At 44.7% G+C, this 23512-nt stretch overlaps 1 protein-coding gene across 13 annotated transcripts in view; it reads left to right on the forward strand.

The window, feature by feature from the left end:
* Positions 1 to 23512, forward strand: part of MAP4K1 (mitogen-activated protein kinase kinase kinase kinase 1) — a 241426-nt gene that overhangs the window by 112095 nt on the left and 105819 nt on the right. Inside the window, exon 2 of one of the 13 annotated variants that reach the window (XM_068250539.1) lies at positions 7102 to 7296. The exons of the other annotated variants lie outside the window; for them this stretch is intronic. Coding sequence (XP_068106640.1) covers positions 7230 to 7296 — 67 coding nt within the window. The 5' untranslated portion in view covers positions 7102 to 7229. The remainder of the gene's footprint in view (positions 1 to 7101; positions 7297 to 23512) is intronic. 13 annotated transcript variants of the gene reach the window in all.

Genomic DNA, 23512 nt, shown 5'->3' on the forward strand with positions numbered 1-23512 from the left:
AGATGCCTGTTAGGTTGAATCTGACAGGAATCTATCTGATGTGTGCCACACACTAGGAACAGATTCCCAATAAATTTCAGAATGAAAAGAATAGAATCGATCTATTGATGGCTGAAATAGACCATTAAAGGTCACCATACCTGTTAGTTGATTGCATTGAGTAAGGGCCCGTTTCCACTAGAGCGAATCTCCATGCGTTTCCTGCATACAGATTCGCATAGACAATACAAGTGGATGGGACTGTTTCCACTTGTGCGGGATTCTGTGCGGTTTGTCGTGCAGAAAAAATCTGCACGGCAGACCCATCAGAATTTGCACGCCGCACTAAATGGGAAAACGCAAGCATTTTAGTCTTGCGGTTTTCCCGGCGTTTCCGCGTGCGTTTCCGCTTAAAAACCCATGTCAATGCTTGCCGGCATTGACATGTTTAAAATCTCGTTGCACAAACTGCGAGCGATTCCGTGTGAAAATCCGCATAGAAACGGCAACGAAACCGCAACCGTATGCGGATTAGTTGCCGTGATTTTCCCATCGAAATCGCGCCACACAAGTGGAAACGGGCCCTAAGTCCTCATCCATTCTCTACAGCATATTGCTAAGGATAATAGTGGTTGGCAATGCTGCTGAAGTTGTATTGGTTTCTGCTACACTAGGCAGTTTCCTGCTACTCTCACCTCTCCCCAAAGGGAATACTTTGCTAAGTGGGTGTAAACTTTCACAAGGCCTTTAATAAATGAGATGTTAGATTTAGTGTGGTAGCAATGGGGAATGTAGAGGCTGCAACTGTACCAGGGGCCCTGGAGCCAAGGTACCCACACGGGGCCCTCCTCCAGATGCTGCATTGGCTCTTTATTGGTGCTGTAGTGCTAATGATCACTTCTATATGTGCCTTGAATAGTTGTAATCATTTACAAACCGTTCCTCTTACTCCACATCTCACACACAGGGGCTGTATCTTGAGAAATTGGGCACGGTACTGCTGGGATTTGTGCCCTGCCATAGGCCGTAATGTGAATTAGGACTATAGCGGTGCTCACTGACTAAATTACAGTTGTGTTACTTAGAAGTTTCGGCTTCCTTATTCATAAAACGACCACTTCCTTATTTGCCGGTCATTCAGTTCGTAGTAGGAAACCGCTCAGAATTATATGGCAGATTACATGGAGCGCTGTAATAACAGCGCGGGAGATTTAAGGGCATCCGGCGTCACCATAGACCGTAATAGGAATTACGGCTATAGTGGCGCACAGAGAGTAACTTCAGTGCTGTCAGAAGACAGAGCTGAAGTGGCATTTAAAACACTGTGATTCAGCCTCCAGCAATAGCTGGAACCGAATTACAGCATTCCCCACTATCCATGTGGACCTAGAGGGGGAATAGTAATTAACACCGCCGGGACTTGTGCAGCAGCAGGATGAGACATATACCGGCTGTATCCTGCGCCCAAGTCTATCCGGCGGCCAGTTGCCTCGTACGCGATTATATGGAGCAGTTAATATGAATTTCTAGCGTAAAATATTTGACCTACAAGCCTCTGTGTCCGTTACAGCACAGCATTCCATTGTAATATTTCTGTGAACTGGTGTTTTGGCTTCGGCTTAATCAGCAGCAGTGCATGGGGGCTTATTTCGGCTCCCTTAAATATCCCAAAAAAGCATGTGATGGTATGATATTGTGTTTAGAGCCCTAGGGGTGTTTAGTGTAACCGCAAACGCAATCGACTCCAAGATGTTGCATGCACTTGACCGAATGACGCCAATAGACCTGGTGAGATACAGGTTCTTATTCATCTCAGTTATGAAGGGGTGGATCTCCATAGTGGACACAAAAATCATCCAACTCTTCAGTTTATGAAACAACTGACTGCAGGTAGCCAAAATTACTGACTCCTCGACTCCGACTCCTTAGTCTAATACTTACCAGGGCTGTGTAATTGCTACAGAACATCCGATTCCGAAGTTTATGAAACCACCAACTGACTCTAGGTACCCAAAATTTACTCCGTCTCCTCTACTCCAGCTCCATAGCCCTGATCTCTAGTGTTAAATCCTGGAGATTAACGCCAACAACGGTCCCTCTGAACCAGCCCTTAGGCCTGAGAGCCACTAGGAGCGCTTTGGCAGCACTTGCAGATCACCAGCAAAGTGTTACACCAGTGGATCCCTATGGGGATGAACCCACTAGCAGCATTGTAATTGCAGAGCGATTGCAAAACGATGCTTGTAGCGATTGCATTAGTGGCTACAGTAGCCAAATTGTGATTGTTCTGGGAATAGCAGTGAAATTGCAGCACTCCCGCAATTTGGCAAAATCGCAGACATTTTGCGAAAGCCGCAAAACGCCGTAGTGGGTTCCAGGCCCATCTCCTTAGGAGATCCCTGAATGCATTGTTTGCCTGCATCGTTTGCATACAGATAAAACGTCTCTAATGCATAAAAATAAAAAGTAGACACAGGCAAGTTCTAAGTAGGCTTAGCATTGAAATGTGTGTCCATGTTTGTCTCATCATGTACCATGTCAGTCTAGGCATGCTGATTTCAAGAACTACTATTGTGTAAAATTGTAATATAGCCTCATGGGTGATACTCTGTATCACCTTTATTCTTTACAAAATGGAAATGATCTATGCAAAGATGTCAGCCAGCTTCCTTAAGGTGGCCACACACCATACAATTTTCATGCAATCTGACTGTACAATTTTTATACAATCTTACCAAGATTCATGTAGTGTAACAGCACTTGGTAATTGATTGTACATCCAGATTGCATGAAAATTGTATGGTGTGTGTGGCCAACTTTACTCTTTTGCACACTATTTTGACGATTGGACTGAGCAACTGCAGTAAATAATTGAGGATTCCCCCAAGAGGAGATGGACTAGTCCAACACCTCACAGATCTGTCAGATTTTTACTACCTACTGTAAGTGACAGCGACATAGGGAAAAAAGTAATTTATAGTGCATTTTACTTTGGAAGAAATGTACATTTGTTTGGATGAATTTTAAAGTTAAGCTGGGAGATATTAAAGGACAACTGAGCTGAGAAGGGATATGGAGGCTGCCATATTTCATTTTAAGCAATACCATTTGCCTGGCAGCCTGCTGATCCCCTGCCTGTAATACTTATAGCCATAGACCCTGCTATCTTGCGCCACACTGCACTTTTGGCCACAGACACTAAACAAGCATGCAGCAGATCAGGTGTTTCCGACATTGTCAGATCTGACTAGATTAGCTGCATGCTTGTTTCTGGTGTTATACAGACTCTACTGCAGCCATATAGATTAGCAGGGCAGCCAGGCAACTGGTATTGTTTACAAGGAAAAAAACATGGCAGCTTCCGTATTCTTCTCACTACAGTTGGCCTTTAAACTGAAACATTTAGATACTTACATTGGGAGAGGGAAAAAGCCAGGCCCGTTCAGCTCTGTGCTAGTGTGCAAGCACAAGCTGCCTGCACATGCGCAGTGTGGGTGAGCTCCATTTACAAGCCCTTGTCCACGGGCCTGCAGGGTTCTCAGCACTGGAACAGCAAGTAGGAGGGGGCGCCGGGAGAATCCTATGTAGGATTCAGAGCCTTCCCTCTCCTGAGGCAAGTACCCAAATTGGGATTTTTTTTCCCCCCTTCAGAGTCCCTTTAAATTTTACTTGGGAGCCAATTTCATTGGTCATTGGCTCCTGACCCTGTGATCAGCTGTGATTGGCTGTGATTGACTCACAGGGTCAGAGACCGCCTCATGGAGCTCTGCTGTCATGCCAATGGGAGAACGGCGAGAGAGATAGGTCTGTGTGACGTGATGTCGGTGAGCGCAGTTTTCTTACCAAAAAGTCTCTGGTCCTTAAAGAGAACCCGAGGTGGGACACAGAGGCATGTTATCTGCCTCCTGACATGCCTCTGTGTCCCCACAGTGCCGCTCTCTACCCCCCCCCCCCATCACCGCGCTACAGCCCCCCAAGATTAACGACAATATTTGTCGCTTTCTCGGAGGTAAACGGGGAGAGGGATTCCCTGTTCAAAATGCCCGACAAGGGCGTTCCTACAGGGTTTCCAGAGCGGCCTTTGGGCAGTTTTCTTTCCCTGGCCGTGCCCCCTGCCGCTCCCCCGCCTCCCTACACTCTCCGAGAGACGCACAGTCTCTCATTGCAGCGTCATGACCTACAGGTTGTGAAAGTGGGCCCACCTCGGGCTCCCTTTAAAGAAAACCCGAGGCGGGTATTTGAAATCTTAAGATACCACAGAGGCATGTCCTGTGCATGACAACATGCCTCTGGGTCTCGCTATTGCTGCCTCTAGTCCAACCCAGCGCCCCCCCCAATCTATTTACCTTCTGTATGTCATTCAATGTGCGCTCCCCCGCCGATGTGAGCTTCCTCCAATCGGAAGCTAAGCCAAGCAGCGGCGGGGACAGCGGCGGGGGAGCGCGCATTGAATGACATATGGGAAGGTAAATAGTCGACTAGCGACAAGGAGCCTGTCGTTACCCGGGCGCTTTTTACAGGGGGGCACAGGAGACTCCTGGACGGGGAACTAGAGGCTGCAATAGCGAGACCCAGAGGCATGTCATTATTCACAGGGCATGCCTCTGTGGTTTCTTAAGATTTCAAATACCCGCCTTGGGTTTTCTTTAAGGGGCCAGAGACTACTGGTAAAGAAGTGGTTAGACATGTAAAAATGTAATTCTGCACATTCTTGCTTGCTGGGCCCAGGTGTGGATTCTCATTTACTGAAGAATAGCAAAGCAAAGATTGTATATGTCTCCTCTCTGCTGCCTGTAGCACAGGCTTGGTGTATAGAGCAGCCATAGTGAGTACCTCTGCTGCTGCCTTCCCTGTGCTCTCAGCTGTTTTGTTCACATACTGTAAATTCCATTTCTGTTGGCAGCACTGTGTGGTTGCTGGGCCTCAGAGGACACTCGATACGGCGCTCTGACCACAGTGACGTCACCCAGCTGGAATGGGTGTACAAGTGCTCTACACGCCGTCTTGCATTATTTGGGCCACCTGCGGGACTGGTAGATTCGCCTTCCTCCACTTCATCACGCCTGTTGCGTTTTGTGGCTTCCTGTACTTCTGCATATCACAGGTGCATACAGCAGGCTTCTGGCTTCCTGTAGCAGTGCATGCGGCTCATGCTCTGACGCCCTTTCTCAGAGTGTACAGCATTGGGACTGGACTTACAGTCCGGCTCTCAGCCTGCTTTCTCTTTCAGTAATGTTATTGCAGAATCATGGGGTAAGCGAACAGATCTGCATAGGGAACAATGAGAAATGACGGACAGGGTCACCGTGTTGCTGAGTAGATATTGCCAATCTCTCTGCAGTGGTGATCCAAATCAGGGGTGTAGCTAATGGAGCTGCGCCTGCAAGGGGGCCCAGAGCTGTAACTCGCTTCCTCTGATAAAGGGGTCCATCCTTCAGATCAGGTGTGCTTGTGGCCACACTTGTTATGGGTGTGCAGATTATGATGTCCTCACTTGTTTTATGACCCTTGCCCCCAGGCTGTGCGGGTCACCTGGGGTAGGCAGGGGAAAGGGTGTGGACATTAGGGGGCTCCAACAAAGTTTTGCTGGGCCCCATGATCTGTAGTTATGCCCCTGCTCCAAATGACAGTGTAATGTTAGATACTGGGGTGCGACATTTTTAGCTGCCTTTTTTTTAAAACTATAATTGTTATTAGGCTGGGTGCACACTTGTGTGTCAGTGTATGAAAGGTCACGTGTTCGGTCATGTGCGTTCTTGCATTTGTAGTGCGTTTGCAGTTTGCGTTCGCAGTTTGTGTTTTTTCCCATTTTATGCAAATCACTAGGAAGACAACAGGAAGCGGAAGTACATCAGAAAACATTTTTTTAAAAGAAAAATGCATATAAAAACTCATACAAAACGCATAACATTGCATCACCATTGTGTTTCATGATGTGCATTTTTAAAAAATATGCAACATAGAATCGTGTGTGTGTGTGTGTGTGTGTGTGTGTGTGTGTGTGTGTGTGTGTGTGTGTGTGTGTGTGTGTCTGTGTGTGTGTGTGTGTGTGTGTGTGTGTGTGTGTGTGTCTCTGTGTGTGTGTGTCTCTGTGTGTGTCTCTGTGTGTGTGTGTCTGTGTGTGTGTCTCTGTGTGTGTGTCTCTGTGTGTGTGTGTGTCTGTGTGTGTGTCTGTGTGTCTGTCTGTGTGTGTGTCTGTGTGTGTGTGTGTGTTTTTCCACAACGCTAGCATTTCTGCTAAGTGTGTTCCTAGCCTGAAGTTTTAGGAGACTCTGAAGTCTCGCTAAAATGCCGTTTTCACTTTACTAACATCATTAGCCCTAATGCCCTACCTGAAAAGCTGCATCCCCATGGCTGAAATCGTTATAAAACCCCTCGAAATCCCAGGGGGGAGATTAGGGGATCACTTCCTGTAGAGGCAGAGCTTTCGGCAGTAGCTCTGCCTCTACTCTCGTCAATCGGCGCTGATCGACGCCTCTCCCCTCTCAGTCTTCCTTTACTGAGAGGGATGGGGGAGAGGCGACGATTAGTGGAGGCAGAGCTACAGCGGTAAGCTCTGCCTCCCCGGGCAGCAAAATCCACGACCAAGAAAGTTGTGGATGTTTGCACTGAGATTATATGCGGAGATTAGATGCGGGTTATACCTATTTCAGCCGCGGAGATGCAGCGTTTTAGGTAGGGCATTAGGGCTAATGAAGTTAGTGAAGTAAAAACTGCATTTTAGCGAGACGTCAGTCTCTTTGAATACAAAGTCTAAACGCATATGTATAAAAAATAGTTCCTTGGTTTACACTAAATTACAGCATTGTAATGAGTTGCATTAGGAACAGAGGTTCTTATATTGAACAGTATAAGAAATAGCGAGGACTTGTGTGAAGAGCAATCCAATATCGTCCTAAACAGGGGATGTGCACCTGGAGTGAGAGGATACATAAACAGGAAAATGGGAAAAAACTCGGGTAATCATATAACACTGTTATGTAAGAAGAGCATTTTTATAGGTTTTGAATTTGTACTTTTTTTTTTTTTTTTTTTTAATTTGTTCCAGTCCCAGTTCACTTTTTTTTTTTTTTTTGTCAGTAAACTATGACAATACTCACACAATTTACATATTTGATGCAGCCTTTTGGAAAGCAGTCATGTGACCGAGGATCCATTAAAGAAAAAAAAACCAGCTGTCAGGAGAGTGAGCATTCCTTCTGCACAGAACAGATCAATTGACCACATCCTCCTTCCTTTGCTAGACAGTGATGAACTCTTTGTGGACAACACCTCAGCTAAGCAGTCTCCTCTTCCTGTCCAGATACTCTGTTCTCGGTGTGTAATACATTACTGTAATGCATGTAAGACATTTAAAGTGGAACTAAACTCAGAATTTCCTGTCTGCTCTAAAAGATTAGCCACATCATGATAACCTTTAAGGGGAAAAAATAATTCATTAAAATGTATGGAAATCATAAAGTAAACCCAAAACTTTTGTTTTATCAGAAAGCACTGAGGCTAGGTTCACAGTGGGACAATGCGATGCAACTTTAAAGTCACAACGCAAACGCAAAAAGTCACAACGCACCAAAAAAGTCGCAACGCACGTTAATGCTGTGTTACCATACAGTAGATTCAGTGGAGTATACAGGCAATGAAAAGTATGCTTCCCTGTATTTGGTAACCTCTGCGTTTTAGAGGTAACGCACTGCAGCAGTGCATTACAATAAACGCAACATGTACAATGCGACTTTAACGTCGTACTGTGAAAGTTGTATAGGATTTACATTGCAGTGCAGTAACCTGTATTATAATGACTGTATAACGCAGGACAATAACGTCCCACTGTGAACCTAGCCTGAAAGAATTATGGCCTCAGTGTTTACTACATGGAGAGCTGCCTTGGCAGAACTCTTCTGCAGTGAATATTCACTGTTGCTGATAAGAACTAATTATACAGGTTGCTCTGCCTAAACAACCACAAAGCACAAAGGCGTGAATTTCTTCAGCAACTTTTTGTGGAATAAAGACTCTTCATTTTTGTATATGAAGAGGAAATGGCAGCAATTCAAAATACAGGCTGCACCCGAATTGGCCAGCTGCATATATGTGCAGTGCCCAATACACGTGCAAATTACACAACTTGCATTCATAACAGATGCAGCAAATGGAGGACATTCGCTTCCAAAAACAGTTTGTGCGCAGATTGTTCAGTACTAGACACTTCCACAAGTGTTGAGGGGTCCTCATGGAAGAGACCTAACCTCTAACAATTGAAAACCTAGTATAAACCAGCGGCAGCTAGCCATAAAATGGTGTACACATTTTCTAGAGAACTGTAAAAAATTGGCAGCGCTCCTAATCTGGCTGCAACTGAAATGAAACCAACAGAGGTATGCAGTGCCCCCCCTCCCCGAGACTTAAATACACACCTTGAATACAAATCATATGCAAACTAGACAGCACAATATGTCAGCGCTGCGTAATATGTTGGCGCTTTATAAATGCAATAAATAATAATAATATTAATAATATGCACTAAACTAGATAAAATGAATGCAAACTGATACGCATGAATGCAGCTAGCCACAAGAAGACTTACATTTTTGTACAACAGGAGAAAATGGCAGAGCTTCCAAATGCAGGCTGCACGCGAGTTGACCAGCTGCATAGATGTGCAGAGCCTAATAGACGGGCAGATCATACCAACTTGCATTCAAAACAGACATATCGAATGGAGGATGTTAGCTTCCAAAAACACTTTGCGTTCAGATTGTTCAGTAGTGTGACCCCTCAACGTTGGTGCACGCATCATTTCTGTTGGTTTCATTTCAGTTGCAGCCTGATTAGGAGCTCTGCCCATTTTTTGCTCTTCTCTAGAAAAGACTCTTCATTGTGTGCTGTGCAAGAGTTTAGATCTGCTTTAAAGGAGTTATCAGGGCATATAAAGTAAACTGAGTGGTACTTACCGGGGGCTTCCTCCAGCCCCAAGCTCCCAGGACCTCCTTCGCCGCAGCTCTGCCTTCAGCCGTCTGCCGTAGCTCCGACCTGGTCCCCGGCCATGATGTCAGAGCGACCTGGAGGTCGCTCTGTACTGCGCCTGCGCGATCGGCGCTGTCAATCACCGCCACGTGGGCCAGAGCGGACTGCGCAGGCGCAGAACTACTACCTCCAGGTCACTCTGACGTCATCGCCGGGGACCGGGTTGGAGCTCCGGCAAATGGCTGAAGGCAGAGCTGTGGCGAAGGAGGTCCTGGGAGCTTGGGGCTGGAGGAAGCCCCCGGTAAGTACCACTCAGTTTACTTTATATGCCCTGATAACTCCTTCAAGGCTTTTTTCCCACTTTAGCGGAGAACAGACTTTTTTTTGTCCATTGGGACACTCAGGGGACAGTGTGACAGGTATCATAAACCATAAGTATCTCAATCCATGGGCGCTAGAGGACACGTAAAACATTTTGGGGGGTATGCGGCCAGGAGTGGTGAGGCTGCGTCAGGAGGCCGATTCATGAAAGGTTTCATGCTGAAATCGATCTGAAATCGGCCTGCGGTATATTGACAGACAACAGATCTCTATCTCTGATCAGATTCAAGCAGAGAGGGATCTGTCTCTTGGTCGATCTGCCCATACTTCGCTAGTTGTATGGGCACCTTAAAGGAAACCAATGATGGGTTTCCTTGGTGTATTTTTACTTACCTGGTGCTTCCTCCAGCCCCATAAGGTGCATGGGGTCCCTCCACATCCTCTCTGGCCTCTCCGATCTCTTATAATCCCCCGTGGTAATCTGGCCGGCCACGATCTTCTGCACATGCCCGGCCGCGTTGCACACCCCCTGTAGCGCTCCTGCAGCCTGGAGTGTTCTTTGCCAGCAATACTGCACAGGCACAGAACGCTCCTGGACATAGGAGCGCGGCGGACATAAGTGCGCGATTGGTCATGATTACCGAGGGGGATTACAAGAGAATGGAGAGAACAGTGAGGGATTCCACGCACCTCATGAGGCTGGAGGAATCCCCATGCAAGTATAAATACACTAGGGAAAACCCATGTCAGGTACAACAACAAGCGACACCCATGCTAACCTAGAAATAAAAAAAAAACACATCTATATGTAGATAAATACTACTTCTACTTACATAACAGATGTATTGTGCTATCCACGTAATGATTCCTGTGAATTTTACAAAGGAAAAGCAGAAAATCCTCTAGGCAGTGGCCATCTTGCCAAGCTAAGGCTGACATCATATCCTCCCTGACTCTTGTTCCCCCTCCCTTCTCTTGCTCATTGTGTATTCATTAGCTGCCCTCCTCCCAGAGTCTTTTTTTTTTTTTATTTACACATCCAATCACTGAGTTACCTCAGCCTTGCTTGTAAACACAAGTGATCAGCTAGGCAGGGAAATAAATGGAAGAGGAGGAACATAATATAGATAAAAAGAACTCCCAGCATTCAACTTCTTTTGGCACTATTGCCAGTGCTCCTAAAGTATGTCATAACTCCAAACCATAACAGTAGAAAAAGGTTTTTGCAAGTTTTGAATGCAGGATTAGCATCGTTATCACTTAATACACTCAGACCAGTTGCTGTTGAAATTTGATTTTTATGGTGACAATCCTGCTTTAGAGGAACTGTCGTGAAAATCTTTAAATTTAAAACGCATACAAATAAGAAGTACAGTTATCATATTTGCTTTTGTGCACAAGTTTTATTGTCCATTTACTAATTACAAGTTCCTAAGATAGTTTATCGAAGATGAGAAATTATCTCCTTGGAGAAAACTCAGGAGAAAAAGTGAATTTCATGTGGCCCATATGCAATTCCATTTTTCTCCTGAGTTTTCTCCTAGGTACTATTTTTACGACATGTGATAACATGCCTTTTACACCAACAGCAAGCAAGAAAATACTCCAAATTATTCTGATAGTACTTTTTCCAACAACTTTTGGGTACGTTTTCAATAGTAAAATGCTTAAAAGTTATTTTAAAAAGAACATGAAAATTATCTCCTAGGAGAAAACTCAGGAGAAAAGGTGAATTACATACGGCCCATGCACCCATATGCAATTACTCTTTTCTCCTGAGTTTTCTCCTAGAAAACGCATTTACAGTTCTTGATAATTTTACTGAGACAGAGGTGGTGAAGAAGTTCAGACTCACTCGTGATATGATTTATGATATGATCCGGCAGTAAAAGGCGGGAATACTCTGGTCAGGTAGTGGTAAAACTCTGCCTCCTACCCACAATGCTTCACTTTCAAGCTTACAGAGAGGAAAAGTATCCCATGTAAATCATTAATACCGATTACCTAACCCTCTGCTTTCTCACACTTTCCTCATGCATATCTCTCCATTATCCCCTGCTATCGAACACTTTTCTCTCTGTCCTCTCACACTGGTGAATTGACTCCAGAGTGTTAAAATATCTCATGAGATAAACTACCTACCTTTTTCTCTTAGTAAATCCTCTCTGGTGAATTGACGCCAATGAGATGAAAAAATAACGAATGGCCACACCCCCTTTCTTCCCTGGTGAATTGTGATTTGGAGAAAAATTAACTACTAACTATCACTTATTTATCTCATACTTATCTCACATTTATCTCTTGCATTTCTCTCCGTCGATATTTTCCCCTATACTTCTGGAGAATTGCTATTTGGAGATATCACAGGAGGTAAATTACCTCCCAAGAGATAAATAGGTTGGTAACCTCTGGTGAATTGACGCCAATTCAATCAAATGTTTTTTAAACCACCAGCAAGCAAGAAAATACACAAAATAATTTTGATAGTACTTTTACACCTACTTTTAGGTACTTTTTCGATTGTAAAATGCTAAAAGTTATTTTAAAGAGAATATGAAAAATGTATCTCCTAGGTCTAGGAGATATCTCAGGAGAAAAAGTTAATTGCATATGAGACTTGATTAGAGGACAAAAACTAGGGAAAGAAAAATGTACTGCTGGTCCATGGGGCGGGGGGGGGGGGATCTTGTGGATCCCCCCCAAGCTGCCTCTTTTTAAGCTACACTGCCCAGCTAAAGTAACTCCTGCTGCCCCCCCATCCCAGCTACAGTAACCTCCACTGCCCCCCAGCCACACTAATCGCCTCTAGTGATCACAATTTAGTATTGCTATACTAAATCATTACATGCTTTTTAACGATCATTCCCTTTAAACATCAGCATTTTTCTGTATAAAAATAAAAAAAAGCAGTGGAGTAGCAATAGGGGGTGCAGAGATTGCGACCGCACCGGGCCCTAAGGCTACAGGGGCCCTCCCACTACTGCAGTATTAGCTCTCTATTGGTCCTGTGCTGGTAATGGTCACTTCTATAGATACTTTGAATAATACGAATTATTAACACACTGCTCCACGTCCCCTTCTTGCACCTCTGGCACTGTGGTTGTACTTGGCAGGTTTTGGTGCGCCATATCAATTATGTATGGAGTGCTTGAGGGGGCCCAATGTAAATCTTGCACCGGGCCCCAGAGCTCCTTAACTACACCACTGAAAAAAAAAATAATTGTTAAAATAGTTTATAATGCATGTGTGTGAATTTTGTTGATCGTGTTATAGAGTCCATTCCATTAGATAGAGTACTGTGCGATTAGTGGCAATGCCTGCACCAATGCAAAATGTAGGCTACTATGCATTTCAGTGGAAAGAGGTAGGGCCCTTTAACACTGTCTGCATCCCATTTTTGAAAAGGCTTGCAATTTTCCAAATGCAAGTACAGTAAAGTTACAATTGGAATGGTTGGAATGCATTCATGGTAAATGCGTTTCAGATTTTCTAAAAAGGCAATCGTGGTCTGGCTGCATTTTTCTTTTGTTTCAACTGAGGCTAACATAGTGAAAATGTGTTTTGCGAATTTTGATGTGAAAAAGCCTGTACGGTAGATAACAGTAAGTTATTGATAAACCCCTTTATCTTATCTTTTGTGACTTTCTTTCAACTGGCAGAGTTCCAGTAGATTGGCGTACAGCCCACGTTTTCCCATTATTTGAGAAGGGCAAAAAATCAGATCCAGGAAATTATAGACCTGTACAGGGGCGTACCTAGAAAGCCCCGGGCCCCCCTGCAAAAAAAAATTTCCGGTAACCCCCCCCCCCCTGTCCCCCAGGGCCCGCTCATGGACTTCTTGGGGGCAGGAGGGGTCGCAGCATAAGAGGAGAGCTGTGGCCGCAGATCGGTGGGGAGGGGGGAAATTCCCCCCCCCCCCTCCCTCACCTCGGGCACTCCTCTCAGCGCTCCCCTCCTGCAATCAATCATTGGTGGTGCTCGTGGCAGTCGCGGCAGGCAAGCTGAGCACATACCTCCTTCTGGCCGGTCTCCGATCACTAAGTGCTTTATGGAACTTCCTGTGTAAACAGGAAGTTCTATGAAGCACTTAGTGATCGGAGACCTCCGGCCAGAAGGAGGTATGTGCTCAGCTTTCCTGCCGCCACCACGGCTGCCACGAGCACCACCAATGATTGCTTGCAGGAGGGGAGCGCTGAGAGGAGAGCTCGAGGTGAGGGGGGGGGAGAATTTCCCCCCTCCCCACCGATCTGCGGCCACAGCTCTCCTCTTATGCTGCGACCCCTCCTGCCCCCAAAAAGTCCCCGAACGGGGCCCTAGGTGGGCCCCAGGCCCCCCCCCCCCCCCGCGACGGCAGGGGTCGCATCCCCTATTGTTATGCCAGTGGACCTGTAAGCTTAACATCAGTTGTATGCAAACTATTTGAGCGGTTACTAAAGGTGGCCATACACTTATAGATTTGTAGCAGATGTGACCACCAGATAGATTTCTGTCAGATACCTGTCAAGTCGAATCTGACAGGAATCTATCTGATGTGTGCCACACACTAGGAACAGATTTCCAATAGATTTCCAACAGATTTCCAATAGTGGAAATCTATCTAAATGCATTATTGGACCATTAGATTCAATGCAACTTTATGGGCCATGGATCTGCTACCAACAGCAGATCGACCTAGATATTCCATCCTGTCAGATAGATCAAATCCGTTGAAATCGGCTACAAATCGATTTGAAAAAATCAATTTCTGATCGATTCTATAGAATCGATCGATCGAATGATGACTAAAATCGACCAGTACATTGGCCCCTTTAGAGATACTATACAAGACTTCATAGTCGAAAATAATCTTATTTCTCCGCATCAACATGGGTTTACTAAAGACAGGTCCTGTTTGACTAACTGTTCCACACAAATGTCTGGTTCAAAAATTGAGGATGCAAGGACTGGGGAAGAGTCTGTGTGCATGGATAGGGAACTGGCTAATGGACAAAAAACAAAGAGTTGTAGTCAATGGATCATACTCAAAATGGGTGTCTGTAAGCAGTGGGGTCCCACAGGGGTCTGTATTGGGTCCAGTGCTCTTCAATTTATTTATTAACCACCCTGGCGTTCTATTAAGATCGCCAGGGCAGCTGCGGGAGGGTTTTTTTTTAATTAAAAAAAAACGATTTCATGCAGCCAACTGAAAGTTGGCTGCATGAAAGCCCACTAGAGGGCGCTCCTAATCCATATTTCTGATCGCCTCCGGCGATCCGCAGTAACAAGGAAGGCCGCAATGAGCGGCCTTCCTTGTTTCGTTTTGCTCGTCGCCATGGCGACGAGCGGAGTGACGTCATGGACGTCAGCCGACGTCCTGACGTCAGCCGCCTCCGATCCAGCCCTCAGCGCTGGCCGGAACTGTTTGTTCCGGCTGCGCAGGGCTCGGGCGGCTGGGGGGACCCTCTTTCGCCGCTGCACGCGGCGGATCGCCGCGCTGCAGCGGCGATCGGGCAGCACACGCGGCTGGCAAAGTGCCGGCTGCGTGTGCTGCTTTTTACAGCGAGCAAATCGGCCCAGCAGGGCCTGAGCGGCAGCCACCGGCGGTGATGGACGAGCTGAGCTCGTCCATACCGCTAAGGTGGTTAATGACCTAGTAGATGCAGTAGGAAGCAATGTTGCTATTTTTGCAAATGATACAAAATTGTGCAGAATCATCAACTCACAGGTAGATAGGGACATATTGCAACAGGATCTGGATAGGGTGGCTATATGGGCACATAAATGGCAGATGAAATTCAATGTTGAAAAATGTAAAGTCATGCATTTTGGTTGTACCAATGGTCTAGCACCATATAAAATAAACGAGATACAAATGGGGACATCAAACTTGGAGATGGACTTAGGAGTACTCATCGACAGCAAGTTAAATAATCGTATTCAATGTTAAGCCACTGCAGCTAAAGCAAATAACATTTTGGGATGCAATAAAGGGAAACAAAAACTCGAGATGCTAGCATAATATCGCCCCTGTTTAACTCTCTAGTAAGGCCATATCTGGAATATGGAATTCAGTTCTGGGCACCACATTACAGGAAAGATATTGCAGTTTTAGAGCACTTGCAGAGACGAGGAACAAAATTGATACGTAGGATGGAAGGTCTCACTTACCAAGAAAGGTTAGATAAACTGGGTTTATTTGGTTTAGAGGGGATCTAATTAAAGTGGACCCAAACTAAAAATACAAGATTTCAGAAATAAAATCTATTTTCTAAATTATAATAATAAATAGCAGCCTTTTTTCAGCTGCATGATGACAAATATAAAATATTTTACATTTATTGGAGGAACCCCTCCCTTCCTTTCAAATTGCCGGGATTTTCCGGCAAACTGGTGTAATAGATGATGTCTGGCAATGGAGGAATTGCTAATGGCTGCCACCTGTATAACCCTAGCTATGAAAAGAGAAGGGTGAAAAGCATGCACTGAAATGCTCATAGGCTTGAACGAGTGTTTATTTATCTTTGTATGTGTCACAGTGGTGCAACTAAATATTTTTAATTAAAAAAATGTTTGGTTTGGGTCCGCTTTAACATGTATATATACATCAGAGGGCAATATAATAGCTTGGCGGATGAGCTTTTTGTCCCTAGGCCTTCTCAAAGGACTAGAGGACATGATCTGCGCATGGAAGAAAAACCTTTTAGCCATTTATTTAGGAAAAGGTTCTTTACAGTAAGAGTCATTAAGATGTGGAATGCATTGCCACAGGAAGTCGTTATGGCTAATTCTATTTCTGCATTTAAAGGGGGCTTAGATGCTTTCCTTGCATTGAAAGACATCTATGGCTTTAATTACTAGGTAATGCCCAGTGGTCTTGATCCAGGGATTTTATCTGATTGCCAACTGGAGTCGGGAAGGAACTTTTCCCTTTTGGGGCTAATTGGACCATGCTTTGTAAGGGTTTTTTGCCTTCCTCTGAAAACAACTGATGTTTTAACTGATCAATTGTTCTGAGCATTTTCTTTCAGTTGCTCTGCATTTCCATCTGCTTTTTTTATGTGTTGAGTTCACAAAATACACAGAAATGCTACAGGCGGTGCGTTGTGAAAAATCTTTCTGTTATAACACATAGGGCTTGATTCACAAAGTGGTGCTAACTGTTAGCACACTTGTGAAAAGCCCCTTATCACGCCTAAACAAACTTTGCGCGCGCTAATTAGCGCTCGCGCGCAAAACTTTGCAAGCGCAAAGCCCGGTGTGCGTGAAGATGCGCCTATAAGGTTGCATTGGATGCGCCCTAAACGTCGCATGGGTGCGACGTTTAGGGCGCATCCAATGCAACGTTTTAGGAGCACCCGGTGTGACGTTTCAGGCGTACCGGGCTTTGCGCGCGATCTGATTTTACTTAATAATAATAATAATAATAATAATAATACGAACATTTGTATAGCGCTTTTCTCCTGTTGGACTCAAAGCGCTCAAGAGCTGCAGCCACTGGGACGCGCTCAAGAGGCCACCCTGCAGTGTTAGGGAGTCTTGCCTTGAACTCCTTACTGAATAGGTACTTGACCTGGCCAGGATTCGAACCCTGGTCTCCCATGTCAAAGGCAGAGCCCTTAACCAGTACACTATCCAGCCACCACACTTGGTGCATGCTTACTACTTAGCACCCTAGTTAGCACGCCCAAAGCCTTTAGGCGTGCTAACTAGGTTAGCACCAGTTAGTGAATCAGGCCCTTGGATGTAAACTGACTCTTATGGAAACATGGAAAGTTCCTTCAATTGGGCTGTCCATTGTGTTATAACTGACAGCATCTGATTTAAAGAGACACAGAAGCGAGTCTTAAAGCATGTCATTACTGTAAAGCAGTATAGATAGTGCTAAACCGACGGCAAAATGAGGGGTTTATACCCCCAAATCCCCTCTGCAAACTCGGGGGAGCGCTTCCTGATGAGGCAGAGCTTAGCGCTTTAGCTTTGCCTCTTAGCGCGTCAATCCCTGCTGATTGCCGCCTCTCCCCGCCCCTCTCAATCTGCCTTCACAGAGCGGGGCGGGGGAGAGGCGGAGATCTGCGTGATCCGGTGATTGACGTGCATGGAGGCAGAGCTGCAGCTGAAAGCTCTGCCTCCATGAGCCGGAAAATTCACGACCAAGAAAGTCATGGATTTTGCAGAGGGGATTTGGGGGGTATAAACTCCTCATTTTGCCGCGGGGATGCGGTAGTTTAGCACTATCTATAGTGCTTTACAGTAATACCATGATTTAAGACTCACTTCAGAGTCTTTTTAAAGTGGGACTCCAGCCTAAACAAACGTACTGTCATTAAGTTACATTATTTATGTTAATTAAAATAGATAGGTAATATAATCTCTTACCCACCCTGTTTTAAAAGAACAGGCAAATGTTTGATTTCATGAGGGCAGCCATCTTTTTGATTGAAAGGCAGGGACAGGGAGCATGAGACACAGTTCCAACTGTCCTGTGTGCTGATCACCCCTCCCAGTTGCTAGGCAACGTGAATAACAACAGAGGATATCCCATCATGCTTTGCACTGCATCAGGGAAAAAGAGCCCGGGCAGTTATCTTTGATGGGGCGGAGCTTAGCTTTTGTGCAGCTAAAAATTATGCTTTGGTAAGAAAAACAAAGTTCTGCTGCTGTGAAACTGTTGAAGAAACACCAAGCCTTTTCAGTTCTGCTGAGTAGATTTTAGTCCGGAGGTTCACTTTAATGTAACCCAGCCCTATGATAGAGCTTTGTTAAAGGATACCCGAGGCAAATGCCTTTGTACAAATGGAGGCTCCATGCATGTATGGGGAGGAGTCCTCATGCCCACCGCTCCTTCCGTTGACCTCCACCCCCCTCCGTTCCGATGCAAAAGCCCCCATAAGTTTTGGCCAGCTCACACAATACTGCAAAAGCGCTGGCCTGGCCTCGTAATGCGCATGTGCAGAACACTCCCGGCCACAAGAGCAAGCTTTGCCGGGCCTGCCCTTGCGCAGTAGTGTGTGACCCGGGGCTTATATACATGTATCTTTGTATTTACAAGCGTCGAGAATGCCAATCCCCCATGGCAGAATACCAATCGGTAAATGGGAACGTGTTCTCAAAGCCGATCTAAGTGCCCATAGTGAGTGATCACCGGCATCAGCAAGATGCCTGTGGTCATTCACAAAAAGAAAGTAAAAACACACATACACATTACTTCAGGTGTACTGTTCCATACACTGGATAGTGTGGGGACATCTAATGGCCAAAAACACATGTTAAATACATTAAATTAACCCTTCCTCACTCCCCATAGGTATCAAAATAAAACACTTTAAAAAAAAAAAAAAGTGACAGCATTTTTAAAAAAAAAATACATAAATTGTTAACTTAGGAATCTGTCATGACGGTATATTTATGTTATTTTTGCGAATAAATGCTTGCAATTATTGATATAGTATAAAGAAACACAAGACAGAAAAAAATACACCTTTATTTCCAAATAAAATATTGTCGCCATACATTTTACTGGGGACACAATTTCAATGTTGTAATACTCGGGACAAATGGGCAAATAAAATGTGTGTGTTTAATGTATTGTAGCATGTTTTAATTTGCGGTTTCTTCCCCTTTAGGACCAGAGCAATTTTCACCTTTCAAAACTCCTCCCTTTTTTTGCCAATAACTTTATCGCCACTAATCTCAACAAAATGATCTATACCTTGTTTTTTTCACTAACCAATTACGCTTTCTTTGGGTGGTGCATTATGATAAGAATTATTTTATTCTAAATATTCTGGAAAAATAAGGAAAACATTGAAAAAAATAATTTTTACACAGTTTTCAGCCATTATAGTTTTAAAATAATACGTGCTACCGTAATTGAAACCCACATTTTATTTGCCCATTTGTCCCGGTTATTACACTGATTTTTTTTTTTTTAATGTCATTTTTTTCATTAAAAGTTTTATTTGGGTAACCATGGGAGGGGAGGTAAGGAGTTAATCAGGGCCGGTTCTAGACTTTTTGCTGCCTGAGGCAAACTTGTGAGGATGCGCCCCCTCCTCAGTCAGGACAGCAGTGCTACCTTCTCCCTTCTGTTGTGCAAGTCAAGTGAAACACTGCTTCTATCCTACCTCCCTCCTTCTCACTCAGTGCCAGACTCCCCACACAGCTCAATACGCTGCTTTTCCCCAATAATGACCTCTTCACCTTGCTCTCCTCTTGCTTCTCCTACTCTGACTGCATGCTATTACAAAAATGCTGCCCCTGTAATCTCTGCGCCTGATGCAAATGTTTCACCTTGCCTCACGAGAGAACCAGCCCTGGAGTTAATCAATGCTGTTTTAAATGTATTTAAAATAGAATTGAAATTTTAAAGTATAATTTAAAATTTTTGCCTCTAGATTTCCCCCATACTTTATTTTGATTTAACCTTAGACGGCATACATGCCTTACAGGAAGTAACGCATGTACACAATACATTGATTTTTGGAAATAAGGGTATTCATTAATATCACGCACTTAGATCAGTGAAGGGGAACTGTGTGTACTAACAGATCGCGGGTGTACTGATCCCAATGCTCGGCAATGGAACAGTTTCCACTGCGTGCATTGTGTGTGGAGCGATCAGAGAATCTGCAGCATTCGCATGCATCCGCCCGCATGCATCCCCTCCATACACTTCCGCATCGGGAGATGCTGAAGTGACGCTGTAATGATCGCTGCTGCAGCAGCTATTGCTGGAAGTAGTAGTGCTGCAGCTCAGGCCGTTCTGATCTATTTCCATGCAAGCTGCATAGCTTTGTCTGTCTTTCCCTGCTGTCAGCTTGTGACTGATTATCATTCACCTGTGTGGGAATCTGCATGTCTGCTCCCATTGAATTCTGTTCTGTTACCGTTTGTGGATTGCGTTCATCTCTGCGAAGAGATAACGAATCCTTCTGAATCCTGTTCTGTTACCGTTTGTGGATTGCGTTCATCTCTGCGAAGAGATAGCGAATCCTTCTGAGTCCTGTTCCCTGTGTTACTCCATTCCTAGTCAGCGTTCCTGCTTATGTCATATATCGGTTCATTGCCGATATATACATATGTTAGTCAGACGTTACAAATAGTTTCATTGATAGCTGTAATTGTAATACGCTAGGAAAACATACTTATTGTATATTTATCTGTGTTACGTTCATCTATCTTAATCCTGCTATTTTCTGACTGTCCTGTCCTGTCTTTGTGAGGCACGCCATCGCCGCATCGCATTGGCTGCCTCATTCCAGTCTGTCTGGTTTTGGACGCTTGCTGTCGCTAAGTAGCCGCTAGCTAGCAAGCGTTCATTCTGTCTACCTGTCCTGATCTCCTCAGTTCTGGTTTATGCGCTCAGCGCTACTTTGCGCTGAGACGTTATAACGAAAGCATTGTTTGTGGCTGTCAGATCTGCACCGGCTCTGTGCGCCACAATCTCCTGTTGGAGTCAGTCCTCCCCTCCACTATACTAGGGATAGCCTGTTTCCTTGTGCTAGTGTGTGTACCTCCTCCACGCCAGCTCATGCGTTGCATGCTGACTGTGGAGAATACACCACCAAGCGTTACATTATGAAAACCCCATTACCAATCCCCATTGTGGGGGGGGATTCCCAGAAAGTATGACACTGTTAATTATGGTTCCTGTTCCTTTAAGAAATTTGAAGAACTTAGCTCTGAAACAGAAAATGAGTTTTTCTCTGAATGTGCCAGGTTCCTGACCAATCCTGATCTCCAAGCGACTCCTGTTTCAACCTGGGCACTCCAACTAAGTTATATTTTGTTTAAAGGGGAATTATTCCAGTGGGCATTTGATGTTCTCAATCATTCCGATTTGAAAGAGAGACCGCTGGAATTTCTAGCGTTTGTGATCCATAACTGGTTGCGCATAGATCCATTGCCTTTTCCTCTTAATGAACTCCTGGCAGCAGGCCAATCAGCTGCTCCTTCAATTGCTTGCAAGAATGAGCAGCAAGCAGAAAGTGTTACTGATAATTTTCCTGCAGCTTTGAATAAATCACCAAAAACCGCAAGGTCAAAGGCAAAACGCAAACGTTCTAAGAAACGTGTCCAATCTGCAGAATCGTTATCCTTAGCGACTGAGACCTATAATGAGATTCTGCCATTAACAGATAATGAAATGCAATTGTCTTTCAGGGGAGTTAAATGGACTTATGAAACTACTAATGAACTTTCCTCCCTGGCTAGGGAAAATAAAGATTTTTGTTTAAAAGAATTATCTGAGTATGATTATGATGAGATATTACAGAGTATTGAACAAATCAACTTATTTGTGAACCAAGGGAAGTTTGCATACACTACAGTTCAACACTTGCTACAGGTATTGGAGATTCTTAAGAATAAGGAATCTGCCAATCACCTGCTAATTAACCCTATACATGTGCCTGCCACAATCATATCTGCAGACTGTGATCAGCCTAAAGGTTTCGCTGTTAAGTATGCATGGGATCCTCCATTCGAGAGGGGAGAGATGGAAGCCCTGGTCTGTGAATGGAAGAATGATTCAAGTTCATTTTGTCAATTTTACAGTGCAAAAAGTGAAATGGTATTGAACGCATGCATTAAGTCAGCCTATAACCTAATAGAGGCTGGTGTGTGTAGGTATGACTGTGTGGCTCCCTTGATTGATGTGTGGGAACTGATTTTGGATGATTTTTATGTGACTCCGAATTCGCAAATTTGGCGTTCTGACCCGCCTGCTTCAGCACCTTTGGCTGATTCAGCAGGTGATTCGGAGCTCTTTTTGTGTGAAATTGAAGTTCCTGCAATTCCACCCTGTACCATGGATAACTCAGTGTTACTTCCCAGTAAAACAGAAGCCACTGATACATTCTTAACCTTGCCCTGCACAAATTTCTCAGCAGAGAATCCAGAGGTCCTGCTGACTTCCGAGTCCAGCCTAGCCAGTACTCATGACTCTTTGTTTAGTGAAACAGACACCAGAAAAATCTTGCCTGTCTCTGCAAACACTTCTGCAGAAATTACCTGTGTTAATAAAGTTCAACTCCTGTCTGATCCAGCAGATGCCAATAGATGCACTACATCAGTTTCCGAGTCCCAGCAATCCTGTCTAGTAAACTCAGAACCCCAGCATCTGAATTTTCCAATTTTACAAATGAATGGTGATTCAGATGCGCAAACATTGTGTCTTGATCTTCCTGTTTCTACACCTCGCTCTAGTTTCGTGAATAGCTCAGAGCATCTGCTATGTGAACCTGAAATCGCAGAATTATTACCTTGTTCAGAAAATTTTCCAATAAATTTGCCCTGTACCATGAATTGTGCAGTAGATCTCTCCAATGAAACTCAGGTCACAGAATCATTATGCTGTCCAGCAGGTGCTTCCATGGTTTTGCCCTGCAATATGGACTGTTCAGTGATCCTGTCCAGTGAAGCTGTGGTCGCAGAGTCTTATGCTTCACCCAGTACTTTGGATACTTTAAACCCTCTAGCAGAGGAGGCTGAAGCACTGCTTACCTCAGTTGGTGTTGCAGTAATATTCACTTGTCTAGCAGCTGTTTTGGAATTACAGTCTGCTCTAATAAAACTTGATGAATTTCTGCCCAGCAAAGCAGAAGCCATTGAAATATTGTCCTCATCAGCAAGTGTGTCAGATACCTTGCCCTGTACACAGTCTGATTTAACCAATGTTGTTGAGTCCCTCTCCAGTGTTGTAACAGCCGAGGAACTCCAGCCCTGTCCTCTGAATGTTTCAGAAGTCTTGCCCTGTAACATGGATAATTCTGATTCTCTGGCCAAAATAATAGAAATCTCAGAATTTCAGTCCGGTCTGATAAGTGTTCCTGAAACCCAGCCCTGTATCCTGAAAGATTCTGGTTCTCTGGCCGCTGTGGCAGAGGTTCCAGAGTCCCCTTCCTGTCCAGGGAATTCCTCAGTTTTGCCTAGTCCAGTGGGGGCTGCTGCAATACTGACTTGTTCTGCAGCGCCTCAAGAGCTCCAATCCAGTGTATTAAATGAGTCTCTGTCCAGTCCAGAGGTAGTTGTGGAGTCCCTATCTGGTTCAGTGCATACATCAGAAGATTTGTCCTGTCTTGTTAGTGCCCCTGAATCTGATTTGTTACTGACTTTGCTGGAATCAGCGACATCTAAGTCTGATCCAGCATTCTCGTGTAAAAGTCCAGTAGTTGCGAAGTTTAGTCATGATGATTTTTTTTTGGCCAGTCCTGGTTTTGGTCCTGTCTTGGCTGACCCTGAGGCTCACAGTTCCTTGACATGCCCAGAG

The sequence above is a fragment of the Hyperolius riggenbachi genome, chromosome 8 (assembly GCF_040937935.1).
Source record: "Hyperolius riggenbachi isolate aHypRig1 chromosome 8, aHypRig1.pri, whole genome shotgun sequence".
Taxonomy (NCBI): domain Eukaryota; kingdom Metazoa; phylum Chordata; class Amphibia; order Anura; family Hyperoliidae; genus Hyperolius; species Hyperolius riggenbachi.